At 38.3% G+C, this 20,038-nt stretch overlaps 1 protein-coding gene across 1 annotated transcript in view; it reads left to right on the top strand.

Moving 5' to 3' along the window:
• THSD7A (thrombospondin type 1 domain containing 7A) overlaps positions 1-20,038 on the top strand; it is a 452,526-nt gene that overhangs the window by 371,723 nt on the left and 60,765 nt on the right. The window contains exons 10-13 of the mRNA XM_043462735.1: positions 2,054-2,186; positions 3,586-3,689; positions 17,675-17,869; positions 19,311-19,574. Of these exons, the coding sequence (XP_043318670.1) occupies positions 2,054-2,186; positions 3,586-3,689; positions 17,675-17,869; positions 19,311-19,574 (696 nt within the window). The remainder of the gene's footprint in view (positions 1-2,053; positions 2,187-3,585; positions 3,690-17,674; positions 17,870-19,310; positions 19,575-20,038) is intronic.

Here is a 20,038-nt window from a genome sequence, read left to right as displayed (position 1 = left end):
GAGTCAGGTAGTAAATAGGGTAGAGGGAAGGGAGAAGAGAATTTATAATGTAAAATCAAAGTTAAGGTAAGCTTCTGTACTTGAGAAATTTAACTCTGAGATTCTGGTGAATAAAGCAAGAAATTGAAGCACAGTGGGTTCTTAACAGATTTTGAAGGGAAACAATATTTTTCCTAGCTCTAAATTATTAGAGGAATTTATCACCTGGGTCTAAAAATAATGGGCAGTGAACGATATAATGGATGAAGATAGCATTGCCAATTTTATTAAGAGTCCTATTGGCACTCCTTAGATCTTTCTTAGATAAATTATACTTAATATGTAAAAGTTGCAGTTGACATTCAGACTATGATTGCTACAATTTTTAAAAGCCTATGATAATATTTTCAAATGTGTTAACACTCTACTACCCACTACCTCCACCTCGTATTTCCCTATGTCATTACCTATAGTGTTCCAGTTGTTCACTAAAATAGTTAAAACAGTCATTAATAGTACAAGTTTCCCCCACTATAGGAAAAATCCTAAAAAGCTACATGCAAACCCTAGAATCTTAAATTGGGACATACAGGGTCAATTTTTCTAATAGATCTCAAACTCAGCTGTTTATCACCATTTCCCAGCAAGCTTTGTCAAAATCAGATTCCCACATCCACAGTTTCGCAACATCCAGATCCCAAAAATTCTCATTTATTAGTTCTAGGTACATGCCGAGAAATGTTTTTAGTTTTTTTTTTTTTTTTTTCAAAGAAATTATCCTGCATCGTCAGACATTTAGGATTCCCTAATCTGACCCATTCTCCTATCTAATACAGGCATCTCCAATTCACATTTCTGGGAATCAGTGGCCAGACCATGTTGAGGGGTAACCCTGACTCCATGTAAAATGATGTTCCGTTTATTGGAAACTTCTAATCATCAAATCATATTTTTCTACAATGACTTTAAGGATATTTCATTTCATTTCTGGAAAAGGAAATGGCAACCCACTCCAGTATTCTTGCCTGGAAAATCCCATGGAGGGAGGAGCCTGGTAGGCTACAGTCCCTGGAGTCTTGAAGAATTGGACGTGACTGAAGTAACTTAGCAGCAGCAGCAGCATTTCATTTCTGATTAAACTTTCATTGTGTTAAGGGCTACTAACCCTTCTAAATATCTTTTTGTAGTCTACATCTCAAATATTTAATTGTCTTATGAAAAAATGTAAATGCTTCAGGGGAACTCTATTAAATGACACATGACTACTCATCCTTAAAATGTATATATTGTAAGTTGAGATATATTTTATCAAAGCTGTCAGTCATATATGTCACCTGTTTCTCATACTAAAAAATTCTGAACAACTTTATATCAGTAACACTGTTAAGTTGATATCTTCATCTAAGGTAAATCTTAATTAGATACATTGTCTTTTAACGTAATTTGGAGTAATTTACTTACAATAATTATTACTATTTTGAATGCTTCTCTAAAAATTCTGCCTCTAGGAAATTACAGCTCAGATATTTAGGATGTGACCTGAATTAAAGATCTTAAATTGTTTAACATGAATAATGAATGACCAGAATAATTTATGAGTTATACATTTCAAATTAAGTGAATAGCCAAGAAATAGAATTTCACATAAAACACTGAATATATTCTCGTAAGAAAGGTTCATTAGATGTGTATGAGTCCCATGTGGTAAACAGGGCTATATATGAAATGGCATGAAAATAAACTTAAGGGAGAGAAAAATAAATTAATTAGATCTGTCATATTTCTCAAGGGGAAAGAAACATACGACAGAGCAGTCCCTTTGTAACTGAGCCTTAGGAAGGCTAGCTGACTATGGAACTATTTTCTCCATTCTTCACATTTTTAATATAAATTGCTTGGGCTTCCAATATAAGCAGTCTTTGGGAGAATTGAGGAAATGACTCGATGAGGCCTCTCATTCAGGGATGTCAAAGCAAGTGTAGCTGGAGGCAATGTAATTTCTTCACACAGGCTGGTATTTGGAGATTTCTTTATCAGTGCAGAGAACAAAGGTTAAAAAGCTGCTTCATTCCAGGGGACTCCGGAATCAAGAAACAGACTCGGCACCGGGTCATCATTCAGCTGCCAGCCAACGGAGGCAAGGACTGCACGGATCCACTCTATGAAGAGAAGGCCTGCGAGGCCCCTCAAGTCTGCCAAAGCTACAGGTAACGGGGTGAAAGAAAAGCCTGTGAGCAACGCACTGAGAGAAACACTTCCGGTCCTACGCTTTCCGATGTTAAAAAAGGAAGCGAACAGTATGCGCAGACTCAGTGGAGCTGAGGATGTTTATGACTGTGGGCACCATCTCTTGCCTTTTTTAAAGAGCTGCTTTGCTGCCAGAATCATCTCCAGGGACACAGATACTTGTGCAAACTTCGAAGCTCTATTTTTAGCTTCGGGAGCTTGAGGAAAATTCTTTTGTTGATATAAACTATAGGAAATGCAGAAAAGTGATTAATAATTATGAAACATGTGCTTTCAAAAATAGCCAAAGCAGTCCTTCCCCCCTGAGCTCCAGAGAGCACATGTTCTTCATGAATGCTGGCATTCTGGCTCAGGAAATGACATCTTTATATCAGTGATATTAATAAGATGTCTGTTCTCTTTATTTCTGGTCACCTCAAGGAAATTAAAGCTATTGAAGCTATATATATCATCATCATGATAATTATTAGAGATTTTTTTTTCCATAACTATTTTTAAGACGTACCTAATTGAAGCTTGATGTAGTGAAAACTTGCAGTCCTGACAAAACTTGCAGTGCCAACAAATGAAATATTATGGCATCAATTGATGGAATGTGTGATCACAAAATAATTTAAGATGAAATTGATGGCAAATTTGTCATCTTAGTTTATCAGTATTTAATTCTTAGATGACAGACAATGTAATTGTATGGTTACATGATGGACTTTAACTATTAGCCCAAACTTATTTATTTGGGGGATTTGTTTTTGTGAAGTGTATTATAAATTGTACCTTCTGAGTTACCCCTATGATGACAATCAAAAGAGCATTATACAAAAGCCTCATGTCTTGAATGCAGTTGTACAACTTGATTATAAAATAAAATATACCTTTTTAAAATGAAACACATCACTTCTGGTACTATCTGCTACATTTGCTGGCAATCCTAACCATTAAAAAGGCTAAATGTGGCACTTCTCTGGTGGTCCAGTGGTTAAGGCTCTGCTTCCACTGAGCGGGATCACAGGTTTGATCCCTGGTTGGGAAACTAAGATCCCACATTCTTCATGATGTAGCTTAAAAAAATTTTTTTTAATAATTTGAAATTTTTAAAGGCTAAATGCTATCAGTAGAGTTCATTCCTGTAGGAATTGACGGTGATGGACCCTTGTCTCCACTGCCATAGAGACTACTTTTATATTTAGTGCTGCTTTTTATAATTCCTTGATGAAGTTTAAATTGAATTTGGATAGGACTGAAGCATTGTCAAATCCCTTTCTGTAGTGGTCAGAGTCATGGCTCCTTGGCATTGTATCACTATAATTTCCCCGGCATCTTTGCTTCTGTCTCTATGCAGCTTCTGTTCTTTCCATGTAGGTGGAAGACTCACAAATGGCGCAGGTGCCAGCTTGTCCCTTGGAGCGTGCAACAGGACAGCCCTGGAGCGCAGGAGGGCTGTGGGCCCGGACGGCAGGCAAGAGGTGGGCGGCCCCATTCCACAGTTGATTTGCTTCACATTTCTCCAGCATCACTAATTTAACCACTAGCTTTCCTGTAGAGTTTGTTCCTCTGATGCCACACTAGGCAAGCAGAGCACATAAAAATCTGCTACTATGCATTCTACCACAAACCAGAACACGGAGACCTGTCTTTTTAAGTTGTGTCTTTTGTTCTTTGACATTAGTAGTTCATTTGTCATTGTTCTTGTTTTAGTTGTTCAGTTGTGTCCGACTCTTTGTGACTCCATGGGCTGTAGCCCACCAGGTTCCTCTGTCCATGGGATTCTCCAGGCAGGAATACTGGAGTGAGTTGCCATTCTCTTCTCCAGGGGATCTTCCCAACCCAGGGATCGAACATAGCTCCTCTGTTGTACTTCCATTCATGCTTATCTGAAAGATGATCAGAATGTACAGTGCAGCTTGTTTTGTTGTTGTTCTTGTAATTAGTTTTTGGCTCATGGTATTCCATAATACTTTGCTTGTCAGCTTAACAGTCAATAAGATTCTTACATCTTCGCCCGTATGCATTATGTATGTGCATGCATATAATGTAATATAATTGGTTAACTTTCCCAGAAATTCTCAGCAATGACTTTCTTGTCATTGTCATGGCTACCCCCAATTCAGTTCATATTTAGTACTGATTTTTAAATGGCAAACTTATGTACTCAAAACCTGCCATATGTGGACTGCAATCTGTCGACACTGCTAGATAACATGGTATCTTGCAGAAATGAAATATGGAAATATTTCCAGCTTTCCATGATTATTTACTAGATATTATGGATAATACTTTCATTCCAAGCTTTGAAAAGTGTTCTTTATACATGTAGCAAATTCATTCTGTAAAGAGTACATGATTCTTTTCACTCGTGTTGCTTATAGCATTTAATTCCAGATACATATTTAAAATATACTTTGAATGCGTAATTGAATACATAACCACCTCTCTTTAATTCATAAAAACATGTTTTGCACCCTCATTTGTAGTTACATATTTGATAATATTGCAAAAGTGTGAACATACAGAATTGGATTACAGTTTTTGCTGATTTCATCTGGGACCCCTTTTCTTTACAGAGTAAAGGTTGCTTTTTTTTAAATTTGAAAAAAAATAGCATCATTTTCGGTAAAAATCTTCTATTTTGAAAGTCATTTTAGAAATCTTCATTGGAAACATTTAGTTTACAATTAACGTTAACTAGTTAGTGATTTTCAGGATTTTGTTTTAATGCTTATTTTTCATTATGTATCCTCTACCATCAGCATCGGCTAAAAACTAACTCTCTCCCTTCACAGTTTCAGAGACTTAGGTATTTAGAGTTGAAAGTCTTTCTCCCCATTTCAAACCATTCACGAGAAATTGAGTGATATAAGGCTTTCTTGTCATGCCCTGCTGATTCCCCTTGAATCAAGCATACATTTGCATACAGTCTGGACCCTGCATAGAGTTAATAATGAAAACAGGCATGCGTTTAGGAATCAAGAAACCTAAAATTTAGTCCCAGTTCTTTCACTCACACAATGTGGATTTTATTCATCCCTTTACCTTTCTAGGTCTCAGTTTATTTAGATGGGGAAAAAAAGAGAAAAGAGGGCTGGACCAAATGATCTGTTATGATTTTTTCATATCCTACAATCTATACACAGATAATATCCTGCCATCAAAGTGTGACATGAATTTAGGTAAAACAGTTGAAAACTATATTTTTGTAGGCACTGAGGGAATTCTAAGATGTGAAAACTGTACAGGTTGGAAACAGCTTTAGTTTTGAACTCTTTTACTTGACTGCACAACCTTGGTTTATTCATTTCCTCTCTCTGAGGCTGAGAAAGTAATGATCCTTACAGTGCTTTGCACATAGTGAAAGTCGCTCAGTCGTGTCCGACTCTTTGCAACCCCATGGACTATACAGTCCTTGGAATTCTCCAGGCCAGAATGCTGGACTGGGTAGCCTTTCCCTTCTCCAGGGGATCTCCCCATCCCAGGGATCCAACCCAGATCTCCCACATTGCAGGCAGATTCTTTACCATCTGAGTAAATCTTCATTAAATGCTAACTCCTTCCCCCTTCCTGTTAGATCATGGTCTAATGAATGTGTGCATAGATCACTGTAGGCATAAAAGCAACAGTATTAACATGGGTCCTTAGTTTTTTATTGACACAGTCTATATAAAACATTTCTTTTGGTGATTACCAGTGATCTTTTCATTTCCAAATCTGAAAACCTCTGCTTATTCCTCTTCGTAGTTGACTATTCATTATAACAAGTAATGTCTGCATAAATATACTTAGAAGAACCCCTTTAAATTCTGTATGAAGATAATCTTTTTCTTTGTTGCCTTGATAAAGATTTTCTTTTTCCTCAGAGCCTATATTCCTATAGAAGTATGAAATGGAGAGAGTTAAGAGTGTAAAAATATCTTGTATTAATGGTAGAAAGGCAAAGAATTCTTTTGTTGATGGTCATGGCTGTTTTCAGCCCTCTGCACAATTGACCTGTCAGACTCTTGTTTTATTTCCATCTTTGCCCTTATCCTGAGACTTTTAAAAATGCCGAATTGTGCTCTTTTAAATAATTAAAATAAGAATGTAAGAAATTAGTATCTTACTAAATTGTAAGATGATGTATTAAAAATTATCATCAGTGAGCAGATTGCTGCTGCTGCTGCTAAGTCACTTCAGTCGTGTCCGACTCTTAGCGACCCCATGGACCTCAGCCTACCAGGCTCCTCCATCCATGGGATTTTCCGGGCAAGAGTACTGGAGTGGGGTGCCATTGCCTTCTCTGGAGCAAAGACTATGGAGAAGCTATTCCCCCTTCTAATACTTCAGACTTTCTAATTCCAGTCACCCTTGTGACTCTGATTGCATTCAGAAGACTGTGCAGAAAGAGTCATGAGTGTTGAGAAGGGATGAAGATGTTCAGCCCAGGGAACTTAATTTGTTTAGGGAAATGAGATCACTGGTAACATCGCCTAACAAGGAGGAGATAAAGACAGAAACCAATCCATTGCAAAAGTAGTCATTTGAACATAAAGAGCTTAAGAAAGAGCTAAAGGATGAGCTGGGACCTGACTTGTACCATAATATTAGATTAAATAGAAAGGAGAAAAGAACAGAAAATGAGAGCAAGTCTGTTAGTTAAGCATCGGAGGTAAGGAAAACAAAAAAAAAATTAAATGTGTTCACAGAAAAGTGGATAGATTGAAGCTCTGAAGATGTGAGCTGGAGCCCGGGGTAATTTTGTAGAGGGCCATAAATGTCAGAATCAGTATTTTAGACCTTGTTCGATAAGGGGTGCAAGCAAGGACCTGATGAAAGCAGTGTTTTATCTGTCAGCGTGTACAGAGTAAGTTAGAAAGATAAAGACACATAGCTCTGGATGCCAGCCAGGGCATTGTTGTAGCAATGCAAGGTTGAAGAACTCAGACTGGAACCACTGTAGTCAAAATGGGTAAAAATAAATGGATTTTCAACATGTGGTAGAAGAAAATAACTTTAGGACATAGTAGCAGACAGTAGCAGCAGAGATGGACCTAAGTAAGTCATAGACGATCATATAGATTTTAACTCTAATATTTTCAGTGTGTATGGCATAGAGGATTATTTTTTAAAGAGAGTTAAATACTCTGTGTGAATCTTCTCTTATAACTAAAAATCTTATGAAATCTCAGCTCAAATTTAGATTTTTATCTAAACTAATTGTAAAACACTGCATTTCAAGCCTCAAAAAGAAGAACAGGATTTATTCTGGCCTTCATTCTGATGTGAACTACGTTTTGAAGTGCTAATTTAGATTTCTTCAGTAAATAAAAATGTTGTATGAACCAAAAGAAGAATTAATTTGCTAAGTATGAATAGAAAGGAAATAATGTATGTGTCTCATATACTGCACATCATCACTCAGAAGAACACTTAGAAAGTCACCATTCATTTTTTCCAAAATGACTTGAGCCTTTCCTATTAGTAGAAAAAACTATAACTCTTAGTTCTTTTACCAGCTTCTAGCAAGCTGCCCTCATCGTCCTCGTGTGGAGTCACCTGTACCTACTGTTAGCCGCTTGCTAACAGCAACAACAAAAATAGCCAGTGCAGGAGCCTTAAGAGATGCGGGTTTGATCCCTACGTGGGGAACATCCCCTGGAGAAGGAAATGGCAACCCACTCCAGCATTCTTGCCTGGAGAATCCCGTGGATAGAGGAGCCTGGCAGACTATGGTCCGTAGCATTTGCAAAGAGTTAGACATGACTAAGGGGACTTAGCACAGCTCAGCCAGTATAGACAGATGTTCAGCTTGACTCTTAATTCTATTATTAGCATAGCTCCAGCTGTAGGAACTATCAGCTACGGTGATGCGTTGCAAGGGAGCTGGAAAGCAGTTATGCTCCCAGAGTCTCTTTAATGAGTCACTAACAGTAGCTGCTTATCATCCCAGTGCTGGCACTCCTTGTGAAGCAAATCAATGAAAATCAGCCTTCCCCACAAACGAGTTAGGATAACACAGGTGTAAGAAGATCAGAAGATTCTACTCCAGAAGATGGACTACATCCATCAGGTAGATGCAGTCATGACCAGGTCTACATCCTGTGTATTTCAAACCTATATGAAAGTACTCTCTATGGAAATGCTTTACATTAGAACACAATAGGGAGTTAGAAGTAATAAGGAACTTTATCAAGGCTTTGGATATTGAGAATGGTGCTTCCAGAAAATTTCATCTAGCAGTGGTGGTGGTTGTTTAGTCGCTAAATCACATCCGACTCTTTCGTGACCCCATGGACTGTAACCCACCAGGCTCCTCTGTCCATGGGATTTCCCAGGCAAGGTTACTGGAGTGGGTTGCCATTTCCTCCTCTAGGGGATCTTCCTGACCCAGGGATCAAACCTCTGTCTCCCGCATTACAGACAGATTCTCCACTGCTGAGCCACCAGGGAATCCCTCATCTAGTGGTATAAGCACTGAAAAGAGAGAAGAGAAAAAGAATTTTAAAGAAGGAATTAACAGGGTTTTGCAACTTTAAATCATTCTTAAATCTCACAGGGAAATTTTAGAAGGCTTTTGAAATAGGCATATTTCCTATAATATTGTCAATAAAAAATGCAAATAACAAAATTATATCTGCAGTCTATTTAATTTTTAAGTGTATACAGGTTATATTTGCTTTGTGCTATTCAAGTCACTTGGTATAAACTTTTAATAGAATTGTAACCTCTACTGTCTCTTTTCTCTGCTCACATTTCTACAGTTTAGGTGGCATTTAGAGGGCTAAATTATTGATTGGTCAGTGACTATGTCATTGAAACATAGCCCTACAGCTATAGCTAGAGTCGTCATTACATTTGCATTCAAAATAAAAGAGGTGGCTCATATTAATGACAGTTTTGGACATTTTATTTATTTTTTTCTCTATAACTGTCCTAAGGGGGTAATGTCAATCACTACTAATATATATATATTTTAACAGTGTTTATTACCTTATGGCATATTTATATCAGGAATATGATCCAAAAATATCATAGATTAGATCCTTGGATTTCATAAAGTCAAATTCATTCTTTCTCAGTCTCTGTGTTGATCTTGATGCTACCTCCTGCCAGGTGTATTTTCTGTAATTTAGATGGAACTAGAGTTAATAGTCCCCGGGGTCAACCCTGCCTGATCTCCCACACACTCTGTATCCTTGCGAGCCAGGGAATGTCCACTATGATGTTGATCCATCACTAAGATCCGACATCAGTCTTTACATGGAAGCCAGCCTGATTCAGGTGTGTTCTCAAGTCCAGACCACGGAAAAGAAAAAAACTTCAATTGTATGCAGGGAAGGGACGCTCCAGGCCCTGGGAGTCCTTACCCTATATCACATGTTGGTTAAAAAGGTTATAAAAGGAAAGTCTAGGAATAAAAAGGAAGGTTCTGATTTTCCTCCCAACAAAATTAAATCTAAATGAATTTGTGGAGGGTGAGATATAAGTATTTAACTATAATTGATGCTGTTATTTTTTGTGAGCAAATAGTGGCTTAAACAGTATTGGCACCCTTGGTATCTCTCTCTCAGTTAATTTCTAAAAGATTATACCTTAGAGGCATTATTGGGGTTAGGCCCAGAAGATCTGGTCCAATTTATCTGAGAAACTCACATTAATCTATTAATTTTCAGAGATTGTTTTATAATAGGAATGAAAATAATGGCATAGAAAGAGAACTAGGTAGAAAAGAGCCAAGGAGTTTGCTGTAAAGAAATTTGTGCAGACATGATTTTTAAACTCTTCTTTGGGCTAATATATAATATTGCATGTGTGTATGCGTTAGTTGCTCAGTCGTGTCCAACTCTTTGCGACTCCATGGACTGTAGCCTGCCAGGCACCTGTATCCTCCAGGCAAGAATACTGGAGTGGGTTGCCATTTCCTTCTCCAGGGGATCTTCCTGACCCAGTGATTGAACCTGGGTCTCCTGCATTGCAGGCAGAAGCTTTACCGTCTGAGCTACTAGGGAAGCCCATGATATTAATATTAACTATATTAATAATATATATATGCTATTAATGCTTACTGATTACTATACAACATCTTCATATTCTTCATTGATGTAAGTTGTTATTTAAAACTTCTAGAATTATTTCTGCTTTTAAATTACTTTTTCTAGTTTTCTATGAATATCAGCATTCTAGTTGATTTGGGGACTTTGGTTTTGTTTTAGATCTCTGAGAGCCCTGTCATAAAATAATGAGTAGCATTTGCTGTTTTTTAAATAGCTGATAGAATACGCTTGACACGGGATGTCTTTGTGATGGTTCCTCAGTGCCCTGTTCGTTGTGATGCAGTCAGTTAACCCTTCCCAGCTCCCAGTCAAGGATCTAACTGACCTTGGTCTGTGCTGCTCCACGGGGAGCTGATTATTATTTCCTAGTAAGTCTCTACACAAGGACTTTTGCATGTATTAAGAGTATCAGTGAGACAAGAGATCACTGGTAACTATTTAAGATCAACAACAACAAAAAAAAAGGTGCATTTCTTTCCATTCGGCCAGAGTTACATTCACAAATTGTAATTAGGAAGTGTAATTTGGCAGACTTGTCCGTGAAAATCTCTTTCACACAGAGAAAGACCAAGATCATTAAATCCACGTAGTAAAGAACTGGAGCCCTCTTGCATTATTTATAGGTTTGGTCTTATTTCTAAGCACAATTAGGTCTCTTGGTAACTAGCTCCCACTCACATTAAGCTTTTTCTCTTTTATTTCTACATGATCCATTTTCACTATTGTCCTTTTTTTTTTCTTTCGTAATACCATAGGAAAAAAAAAATTACTCCTCTAATTGCTCAGTCAGCTGATCATATTCTGTCTGCAGCGCTACCCAGACATGGTCGCTGAGGGAAAAGCCATGTTAATATGGCTCAATTTAATAAATAAGGCCTCAGAGCTCCTTGAACTCTTCGTTACACAGAATCTAACAGCTTTCACTCCACTCGGGCATTGATCTTATTCTGTTTCCTGTAATGAACTTCTGTGTACGAATTTTCAATCTAGTCGTTTATTTCACTCTGATTATTCAGACAAAATGACAACTTGGCCTTACATGCTGAAGGGTAATCCACAGACCAATAGAATACCTTCTTTTGGTGCATCTTGAATAGTAAGGGCATTTCATTCCTCTTCAAAAAAATGAAGATGAGCAACTCCATTCTGAATTCTATTAGATTTACTTCAGAGCTGCATCAGTAGCCTTCCATTTACATACTCATATATGCATAACCCAGATACCCATGTCCTTTTAGCTCAAACCAATGTTATCTATTCCCTTTCATTTCAGAAACCTTTATTATTCTCCTCTTTAAAACGTAACTCAAAATTCAACTTACGTGGAAACACTCTGGGATTGGCTCTACTTATTCTACTTATTAATCTTTTTATTTAAATTTATGGGATGTTTCAAAGATACACAAAAGTAGAGAGACTGATGTCATGAATAGTAGCAGTGTAGTCATCACTGACTTAACTTGAACAGATTGTAACATGTTGTCACTCTTGGTCATCAGCTGCTCCTCACACAGGTGAAGAGATTTTGCTGGAGTATTTTAAAACAACACCTAGTTAAGATACACATCTAATTTTTTAAACATAACGAAAGTATTATTATAACACTAAACAAAATTAAGTGTAATTCTTACCACATCTAATATTCATACCACATTTAACTGTCCCTCACTGTCTCAAAATTGTCTGTTTACAAGCAGTTTGTTCCAATTTGGATTCATGAATGTCTCCACATTGCATGTGGTTAGAATATTTCTTCAGTCACCTTTAATATAACAATTTGTTCTCCTTTCTTCAGAGCATTTACTTGTTGAAGAAACTGGCTTTCCTACTTATCTTTCCAACATTTCCTCAGTATTGTTGGGCTGAGCTTGCCTTGCTTAATTTACAAGTAACCCCCAAGGTAGTCACATGGATATCTTCTAGGCTTTCAGCCTGCTAGAAGCTGCCCATCCATGACACTTAAATAACTTCTGTGCTTCATATAAATAAGATATCATTATAAATAAAACAGATTGATATAATCAGCATAGAGTTAAACAAGGAATTTTGCATTAAAATAATTGTTTTTACATATGCTGACCTCACTAAGAAGCTTTCATGCTCATTTCCACGGTAATTTATCCATTGGGCAGCATGGGTTTGGGCCATCTTCCTAATAAGCCCTCAGCCCAAAGGAAAACTTGCATAATCATTATTCACAAGATTCACAATTCTCTGTGTATATGTAGCTTTCTCATGTGCTAGGCAACCAATCTTAGGATGATGCATCTTTTCTACAGTTAAAACCACCCTATTTTCAGTGTCTTATGCTTTAAGATGATTTCTAAGATTTATAAAGTTGAGAACTCAGATGGTTTCCTTTCCAAACATTTATATTTTCTTCACCCTAGTAGCAGGAAGTTCACTTCAGATTACATTCCTGTTTGAATTGTTGTATTTCCTCCAAGTCAGAATAGACACAAGTTGAGATGTATAAGTTTCAATATATTGTACAAATGGTACTGTTGCTGCTTGTTTGGATAACATTGCGTAAGTAATTCATTCAAAATACACTGCCTAAACTCTCAGATAAAGGGAGTGGAGTGCTGAGGGGGTTTCTGAGAACAAATATGGGAATTTTACACATTTTTTTCTTTTGAACTACTTGAAATACTTTTTGAGAGTTTGCATACTACAGGAATATAGGCTTTAGATTTATGTAAATGATATAGATTTGCACAGAAGAAATTAGTTTCTAGAATCGTGTTGATAGTAGTTTTACTTTATTTTGGTTTTTCATGTCCCTTAATGTGATGATGGTTGGAACAATTGTGAAAAAAAAATTTATAAGAGAGAACCTTATAAAACCTTAATGGAGAACCCAAGGCAATTGCATTTAGTTTAAAAGATTTATAGTCAAGTCTGTATTTCAGAGAGCCAAATTGGATGCTTAGATAAAACTCATCTTTTTTCAAAGAACATAAATTTAGTTTTGTAGATTTTTTTTTCTTTTAGTTATAAACAGTATGACTCTAATAACAGCTTAGAAATCTTATGGTTAAATTTCTTATTTTCCAAAATAATCATTTTTGAGGTCCCTACATATCCTGATGAGTAAAGATCTAATATTTTCCTCTTTATCAATCCTTCCTCTTATGCATCCTTGGGGGCAACTTTGGCCGCAAACCATCAGAGCTTCCATTGTATAAAGTGTTCAAGCAGGTGTAGAGAGAATTGCAAAATCACATGAGCTTATTAATATACTGCACTTTGTGGATTCCTCCTATACCAATCCACAGGTAACAGTCCTCCCACCTACCTGGCACTCATTTTGGTCTACTCCTTGTACCCCTTAGCTCATTCCCACCTGCTCAGCCTTTGTCAAGCTTTGGGAAATTGGACACCAGAGGACCTTCAGTTTTAGTAACAAGTCTCAGGCAAACATATCCTAGTGACTTGAATACTCAGGCTTGTAGGCCTTAAGCTTGAATGGGCATGAGGACCATCCGAGTAACTTGAAAATAAATGCATATTCCTTGGCCCCACACATAGAGATCTCATCCAGGAGCTTTGGAATGAATCCAGAAAGCTTCAACTTGAATAGCATTCCAGGAGTATCTGATGCCTCTGGAAATACACTGCCTACTAGAGCACTGGTCTCATTTCACTGATGCATGTTTGAATCTCCAGGGACCTTTAAAAATGATGTTAATGCCTGGGACCCTGCCCTCAACCAGTTAAGTCAGAATTTTGGAGTTTAGCAAGGGCATGCGCATGTTCCCAGAGTTATCCAGGTGATGATCATCTGCAGCTTGATGTGAGAGAGTCTGCCCAAACCCATGTCCATCGAGTCAGTGATGCCATCCAACCATCTCATCCTCTGTCATCCCCTTCTCCTCCTGCCCTCATTCTTTCCCAGCATCAGGGTCTTTTCAGATGAGTCAGCTCTTCGCATTAGGTGGCCAAAGTATTGGAGTTTCAGCTTCAACATCAGTCCTTCTAATGAACACTCAGGACTGATCTCCTTTAGGATAGACTGGTTGGATCTTCTTGCAGTCCAAGGGACTTTCAAGAGTCTTCTCCAACACCACAGTTCAAAAGCATCAATTCTTCGGTGCTCAGCTTTCTTTATAGTCCAACTCTCACATCCATATATGACCACTGGAAAAACCATAGCCTTGACTAGATGGACCTTTGTTGACAAAGTAATGTCTCTGCTTTTTAATATGCTGTCTAGGTTGGTCATAACTTTCCTTCCAAGGAGTAAGCATCTTTTAATTTCATGGCTGTTGATAAGGAAGCAGTGGTACATATACACTATGGATTATTACTCAGCCATTAAAAAGAATTCATTTGAATCAGTTCTAATGAGATGGATGAAACCGGAGCCCATTATACAGAGTGAAGTAAGCCAGAAAGATAAAGACCAATACAGTATACTAATGCATATATATGGAATTTTAAAAGATGGTAATGATAACCCTATATGCAAAACAGAAAAAGAGACACAGATGTACAGAACAGACTTTTAGACTCTATGGGAGAAGGCGAGGGTGGGATGTTCAGAGAGAACAGCATTGAAACAAGTATACTATCAAGGGTGAAACAGATCACCAGCCCAGGTTGGATGCATGAGACAAGTGCTCGGGGCTGGTGCACTGGGAAGACCCAGAGGAATGGGATGGAGAGGGAGGCGGGAGGGGGATTCAGGATGGGGAACACATGTAAGAAAAAAAATTAAAAAAAATAAAAAGCAGAAAAAAAAAATTCATGGCTGCAATCACCATGTGCAGTGATCTTGGAGCCCAGAAAAATAAAGTCAGCCATTGTTTCCACTGTTTCCCCATCTATTTGCCATGAAGTGATGGGACCAGATGCCATGATCTTAGTTTTCTGAATGTTGAGCTTTAAGCCAACTTTTTCACTCTCCTCTTTCACTTTTATCAAAAGGCTCTTTAGTTCTTCTTCACTTTCTGCCATAAGGGTGGTGTCATCTGCATATCTGAGGTTATTGATATTTCTCCTGGCAATCTTGATTCCAGCTTGTGCTTCCTCCAGCCCAGCGTTTCTCATGATGTACTCTGCATATAAGTTAAAAAAGCAGGGTGACAATATACAGCCTTGATATACTCCTTTTCTTATTTGTAACCAGTCTGTTGTTCCATGTCCAGTTCTAACTGTTGCTTCCCAGGGAGTTTTAAAAATTATATTAATGACTGGGACCCTGCCCTCAACCAGTTAAATCAGAATGTTGGAGTTTAGCAAGGGCATGTGCATGTTCCCAGAGCTATCCAGGTGGTGATCATCTGCAGCTTGATGTGAGAGCCTCTACCTAGCACTGGTCTGATGACTGCAGTCCACCAGACAACTCTTCTTCCAAGAGGTGAGAGTCTCTTGGAGCACTTAATATTTTTTCCTGTCACATCAACTTCCTTAAGTCTACCATTCTCCCCTCAACCAGGTTTTTATACCTTTAAAATTCATGGACCTCTGTTCATTTCATACAAATTGGCTCTTCTAGTGTTATGCATATTAAATGAAGAGAGATCTAGAACTAAGCAATAAGTGTTTTCACCTGCATTTGCCCAATTAATGCAATTTTTCCTAGAGCAGTACCAACAAGTTGTGTTCACTGTACACAGAGAAAGTCTTCCTTGGATAAAACTGTTAAATCGTTTTACATACTCCATCACACACTCCTGTACTACAGGGTGTTAAGTTTTAGCGTACAGATGCAGACCGTCCTATCTAACCTGGGGCCCTGTGTGCCCTAACGGTAATTTAGGATCAAAATGGCAGGCTCCTTCACCTTCTTTTCATGATGATAGAGTTCTGAGCAGAGCAGAGACCAGCTGCAGTGTCAGTCTAGACCATAAAGCTGAAAGGGCCATGTAAATCAGTCTGACTGGGCCATTTAAGCTGGTTCAATGAAGACTTAACTTTAGGACCAAGGTCTAAATGTTTCTTCTGCTTCCTCAATAAAAAATGAATTATTTCTAAAACCAATAGGGGGGAAATGGCTGCGGGAGGAAAGAGGACTTAGATATCACTTGCTCTTTTTAAGACATTTTTACCTTAAAGCAATTTTATGTCTATGTTCAATAGGTAATAAAACAATGACTTGGTTTTAAAAATTCAGTCGAACAATATTTTGGGAAAACTAAAATATGTAAACCAAAATTATTTGACCCTTTTTTGAGACTCCATGTGTAGTTATTGGAAATGTCAACTATGGTGTGATAGATTAAGATTGCTAAAAGTTTTGTCTTAATTTTTTTAATTGGAGGATAATTGCTTTACACTGTTGTGTTGGTTTCTGCCATACACCAGCATGAATCAGCCATAAGTATACGTATGTTCCCTTCCTCTTGAACCTTCTCCCCCGCTCGCACCCCATCCCACCCCTCTCGGTTGCCGCAGAGCACCAGGTTGAGCTACCTGTGGTATACAGCAACTTCCCATTAACTAATATATATTTCAGTGCTACTCTCTCAGTTCGTCCCACCCTTGTCTTCATTTTAAACTCATGGTTGTTATTTGTGCATGCGAAGAACTTGTACACAGAGGGAAGTAGGGAGGGATTTTGACACTGCCCTCTCCCATTAATCGTTAATCACTTCAAAGCCGTCACAAGAAGCTTTCAATGTAATTTTAGAAAGAAACATGCTTCTTTTATGCAAATGGAGCTCTGTGACAAGTTTCATAAGCATTCTCCCCCACCCAAACCTTCCAAAGAGTTGACTGCCACTAAGACCCTTCTATGGGCTTCCCAGCTGGCACAGTGGTAAAGAATCTGCCTGCCAATCAGGAGATGTGGATTGGATCCCTGGATCAGAAGATCCCATGGAGTAGGAAATGGCAATACCTTCCAGTATTCTTGCCTGGAAATTTCCATGGGCAGCAGAGCCTGTCTATTATCTCTTTTAAATAATTCATTTCTAAATATTCCACATATGACTTAATATCCTTGAAAGTGAGTATTAGTTGCTTAATTATGTCTGACTCTTTGCAGTCCCATGGACTGTAGCCAGCCAGGTTCCTCTGTCCTTGAAATTCTCCAGGCAAGAATCATGGAATGGATGCCCTTCTCCAGGGGATCTTCCTGACCCAGGGATTGAACCCAGGTCACCTGCATTGCAGGCAGATTCTTTATCATTTGAACCACCAGGGAAGCCCCCAAATCCTTAATAACATCTAATGAAAACTGCTGTGTGCATGTGTTTGCTTCTGTTGTGTCTGACGGTTATCTGTTATTTTTTAAATGCTATAGGATCAATTTAATGACCACTGTGATTACTAGAAACACTCCTACCAGATTTCTGCTGCAAATAAAGAATCAAAAGAGGATTTTTCCGACTAAGTAAAACAATGTTAGGTTAATTCCTGACTAAGGGTAATTACAGACATTCAAATTCATGATAAATAGCCCTTTGCGTTTCCTTTAGCCATTACTTGTCGAAAGCAGGATGGAGGGCAGGCTGGCGTCCATGAGTGCCTCCGGCATGCAGGCCCCGTGCCAGCGCTCACCCAAGCCTGCCAGGTGCCTTGCCAGGATGACTGTCAGCTCACCAGCTGGTCCAGATTTTCTTCATGCAATGGAGACTGCGGCGCAGTTAGGACCAGAAAGCGCACTATCGTTGGTAAGAATAATTGGGATACCAAAACCAGCCCTTGCCAAGGCAGAAAAACATAATAAGAAGTCAGAACAAGATAGTTCTGACAATATATTTGGAAAATGCACGGATATGCCTTATTCTTGCTGTCCTAACACTTAATATGGCAGTGGATTCAGAGCTGGATTTTAACATAAGGTGGCCGTGACAGATGCATTGTGTACTTTTAGTAGAAAAAGTAGCCTTGGAAGTTGAACTCTGTCTGCCTAAACAATCTGTGCTAGATTACTTTTTGGTTTAAACATGTACCTTTGTTGAATTACCAGTAGACTGTGAGGTGCTTAGAAAAAAAGTTTCTTAGGAACACAGGGAGAGGTTGAGACTTGACTTTCTTAAGTCGTCCTCCTTGTCACAACCTCAGATTATCCTTCATCATCTAGAAGAGAAATATGACATTAATTCTGTATCTGAAAGCTTTATTTTAAAAGATAGTCACAGTGGTAAAAAGCATAACGAGCAGAAACAGGAGCCATCATGCTGAACTAAACTCTGATGCATTCAAAAATACTGTCAGTGGCCAAAGAAACCGAAAAATATTCATGCTAGTAGAGTATTCAGAATTTGAAGTGGTAAGATGGACCAGGTGTCATAATGAAGACTATAAGGCAGCTTATGAAAGTTAAATATATATGTAAGACATATGTAACTTGTTATGTGCAATATAATTAATATATATGGCATAAATATATGTAATCTAATTAAAATAATGGTTTTATTCAGGCACATATTACTATTATACTCGTTTTTTATCTTACAAGAGAATTTATTTAGATTTACACATAAACTATTTCTAGTATTTTTATTTGATAGTAAACATTTTCATTTTTAATATCATTATTCCCTACATTAATCACCAAGTTTGTTAAAATGATTGTTCTTCAGGGCTATTGAAAGATGTGAAATTACAATCAGAAAAGTAAATGCGAAACTCTGATTTTCTGAACTATAACCCCTAATATAACTATACCATCTATTTGGACTTAGCAGAAAGTTAGTTAACTGTGTGGGCCTGTGCAGTGACTGTCTCTCTTCATGACATATTTTTGCACAGATTATAAAGGAGATATTTATGCAGTTACTTCAGACCTCCAGTCAGTGAAAGAATGTGATCATTTGAGAGGATTTTAATCCTTTCGAGGAGTGTAAAATTCAGCACAATAGTTAGTGCCTTATTCAAAATGGGCTATTTTTAATTGAGAAGAAAAAAGAAAATTTTCACCATGCAAAGCACCCAGTGCTAACTAAAACCTACATAAAAAGCACTGCGGAGGGAGAAACTAGCATTTATTTATAGGCTACAGTTGAATACAGTTAAAAAAAAGAAAGGAAGGTAGGAAAGGAAAAAAAAAAAAAACTTTGGGATGCTTGGTATTAATAACGGTGTTTTCCAACTTAATTTTCTCCACAGGAAAAAGTAAGAAGAAGGAAAAATGTAAAAATTCTCATCTGTACCCCCTGATTGAGACGCAGTATTGCCCCTGTGACAAGTATAACGCACAGCCTGTGGGAAACTGGTCCGACTGCATTTTGCCAGAGGGGAAAGCGGAAGTGTTGCTGGGAGTGAAGGTCCAAGGAGATACCAAGGAATGTGGTCAAGGATACCGCTACCAGGCGATGGCGTGCTATGACCAGAACGGCAGGCTCGTGGAGACGTCCAGGTGCAACAGCCACGGTAGTGTAGTTTTTCCTCACTGTCGCACACTTGTTATCTTTGGGGTTGAGACGCGCATGTTTCAGAGTGGAGGAAAATGAAAGGTTACCGAAGTGAGTTCTACACGGAACACTGGGGCACCACCACGCTGTATGCCCATCATTCATATATAACAGGGCATTCAGTGGCACTTGTCTCGTTGTCCAGAAGTTGGCAACAAAGTCCCAAAGTGACGGGGAAGCCTTGCTGTGCAGTGCTTAGTCATTCCGTTGTGTCCAACTCTTTGTGACCATATGGACTGCAGCCCGCCAGGCTCCTCTGTCCATGAGATTCTCCAGGCGAGAATACTGGAGTGGGTTGCCGTGCCCTCCTCCAAGGGATCTTGCCAACCCAGGGATTGAACCCAGGTCTCCTGCATTGCAGGCAGATTCTTTACTGACTGAGCCAGCAGGGAAGCCTTACATGTACACAAAACGGTGCCAGAG

Source organism: Cervus canadensis, chromosome 3 (assembly GCF_019320065.1).
Source record: "Cervus canadensis isolate Bull #8, Minnesota chromosome 3, ASM1932006v1, whole genome shotgun sequence".
In the NCBI taxonomy this organism is placed as follows: Eukaryota; Metazoa; Chordata; class Mammalia; order Artiodactyla; family Cervidae; genus Cervus; species Cervus canadensis.
Note: the sequence above shows the minus strand (reverse complement) of the source record. Positions and strands in the feature narration are given on the sequence as shown.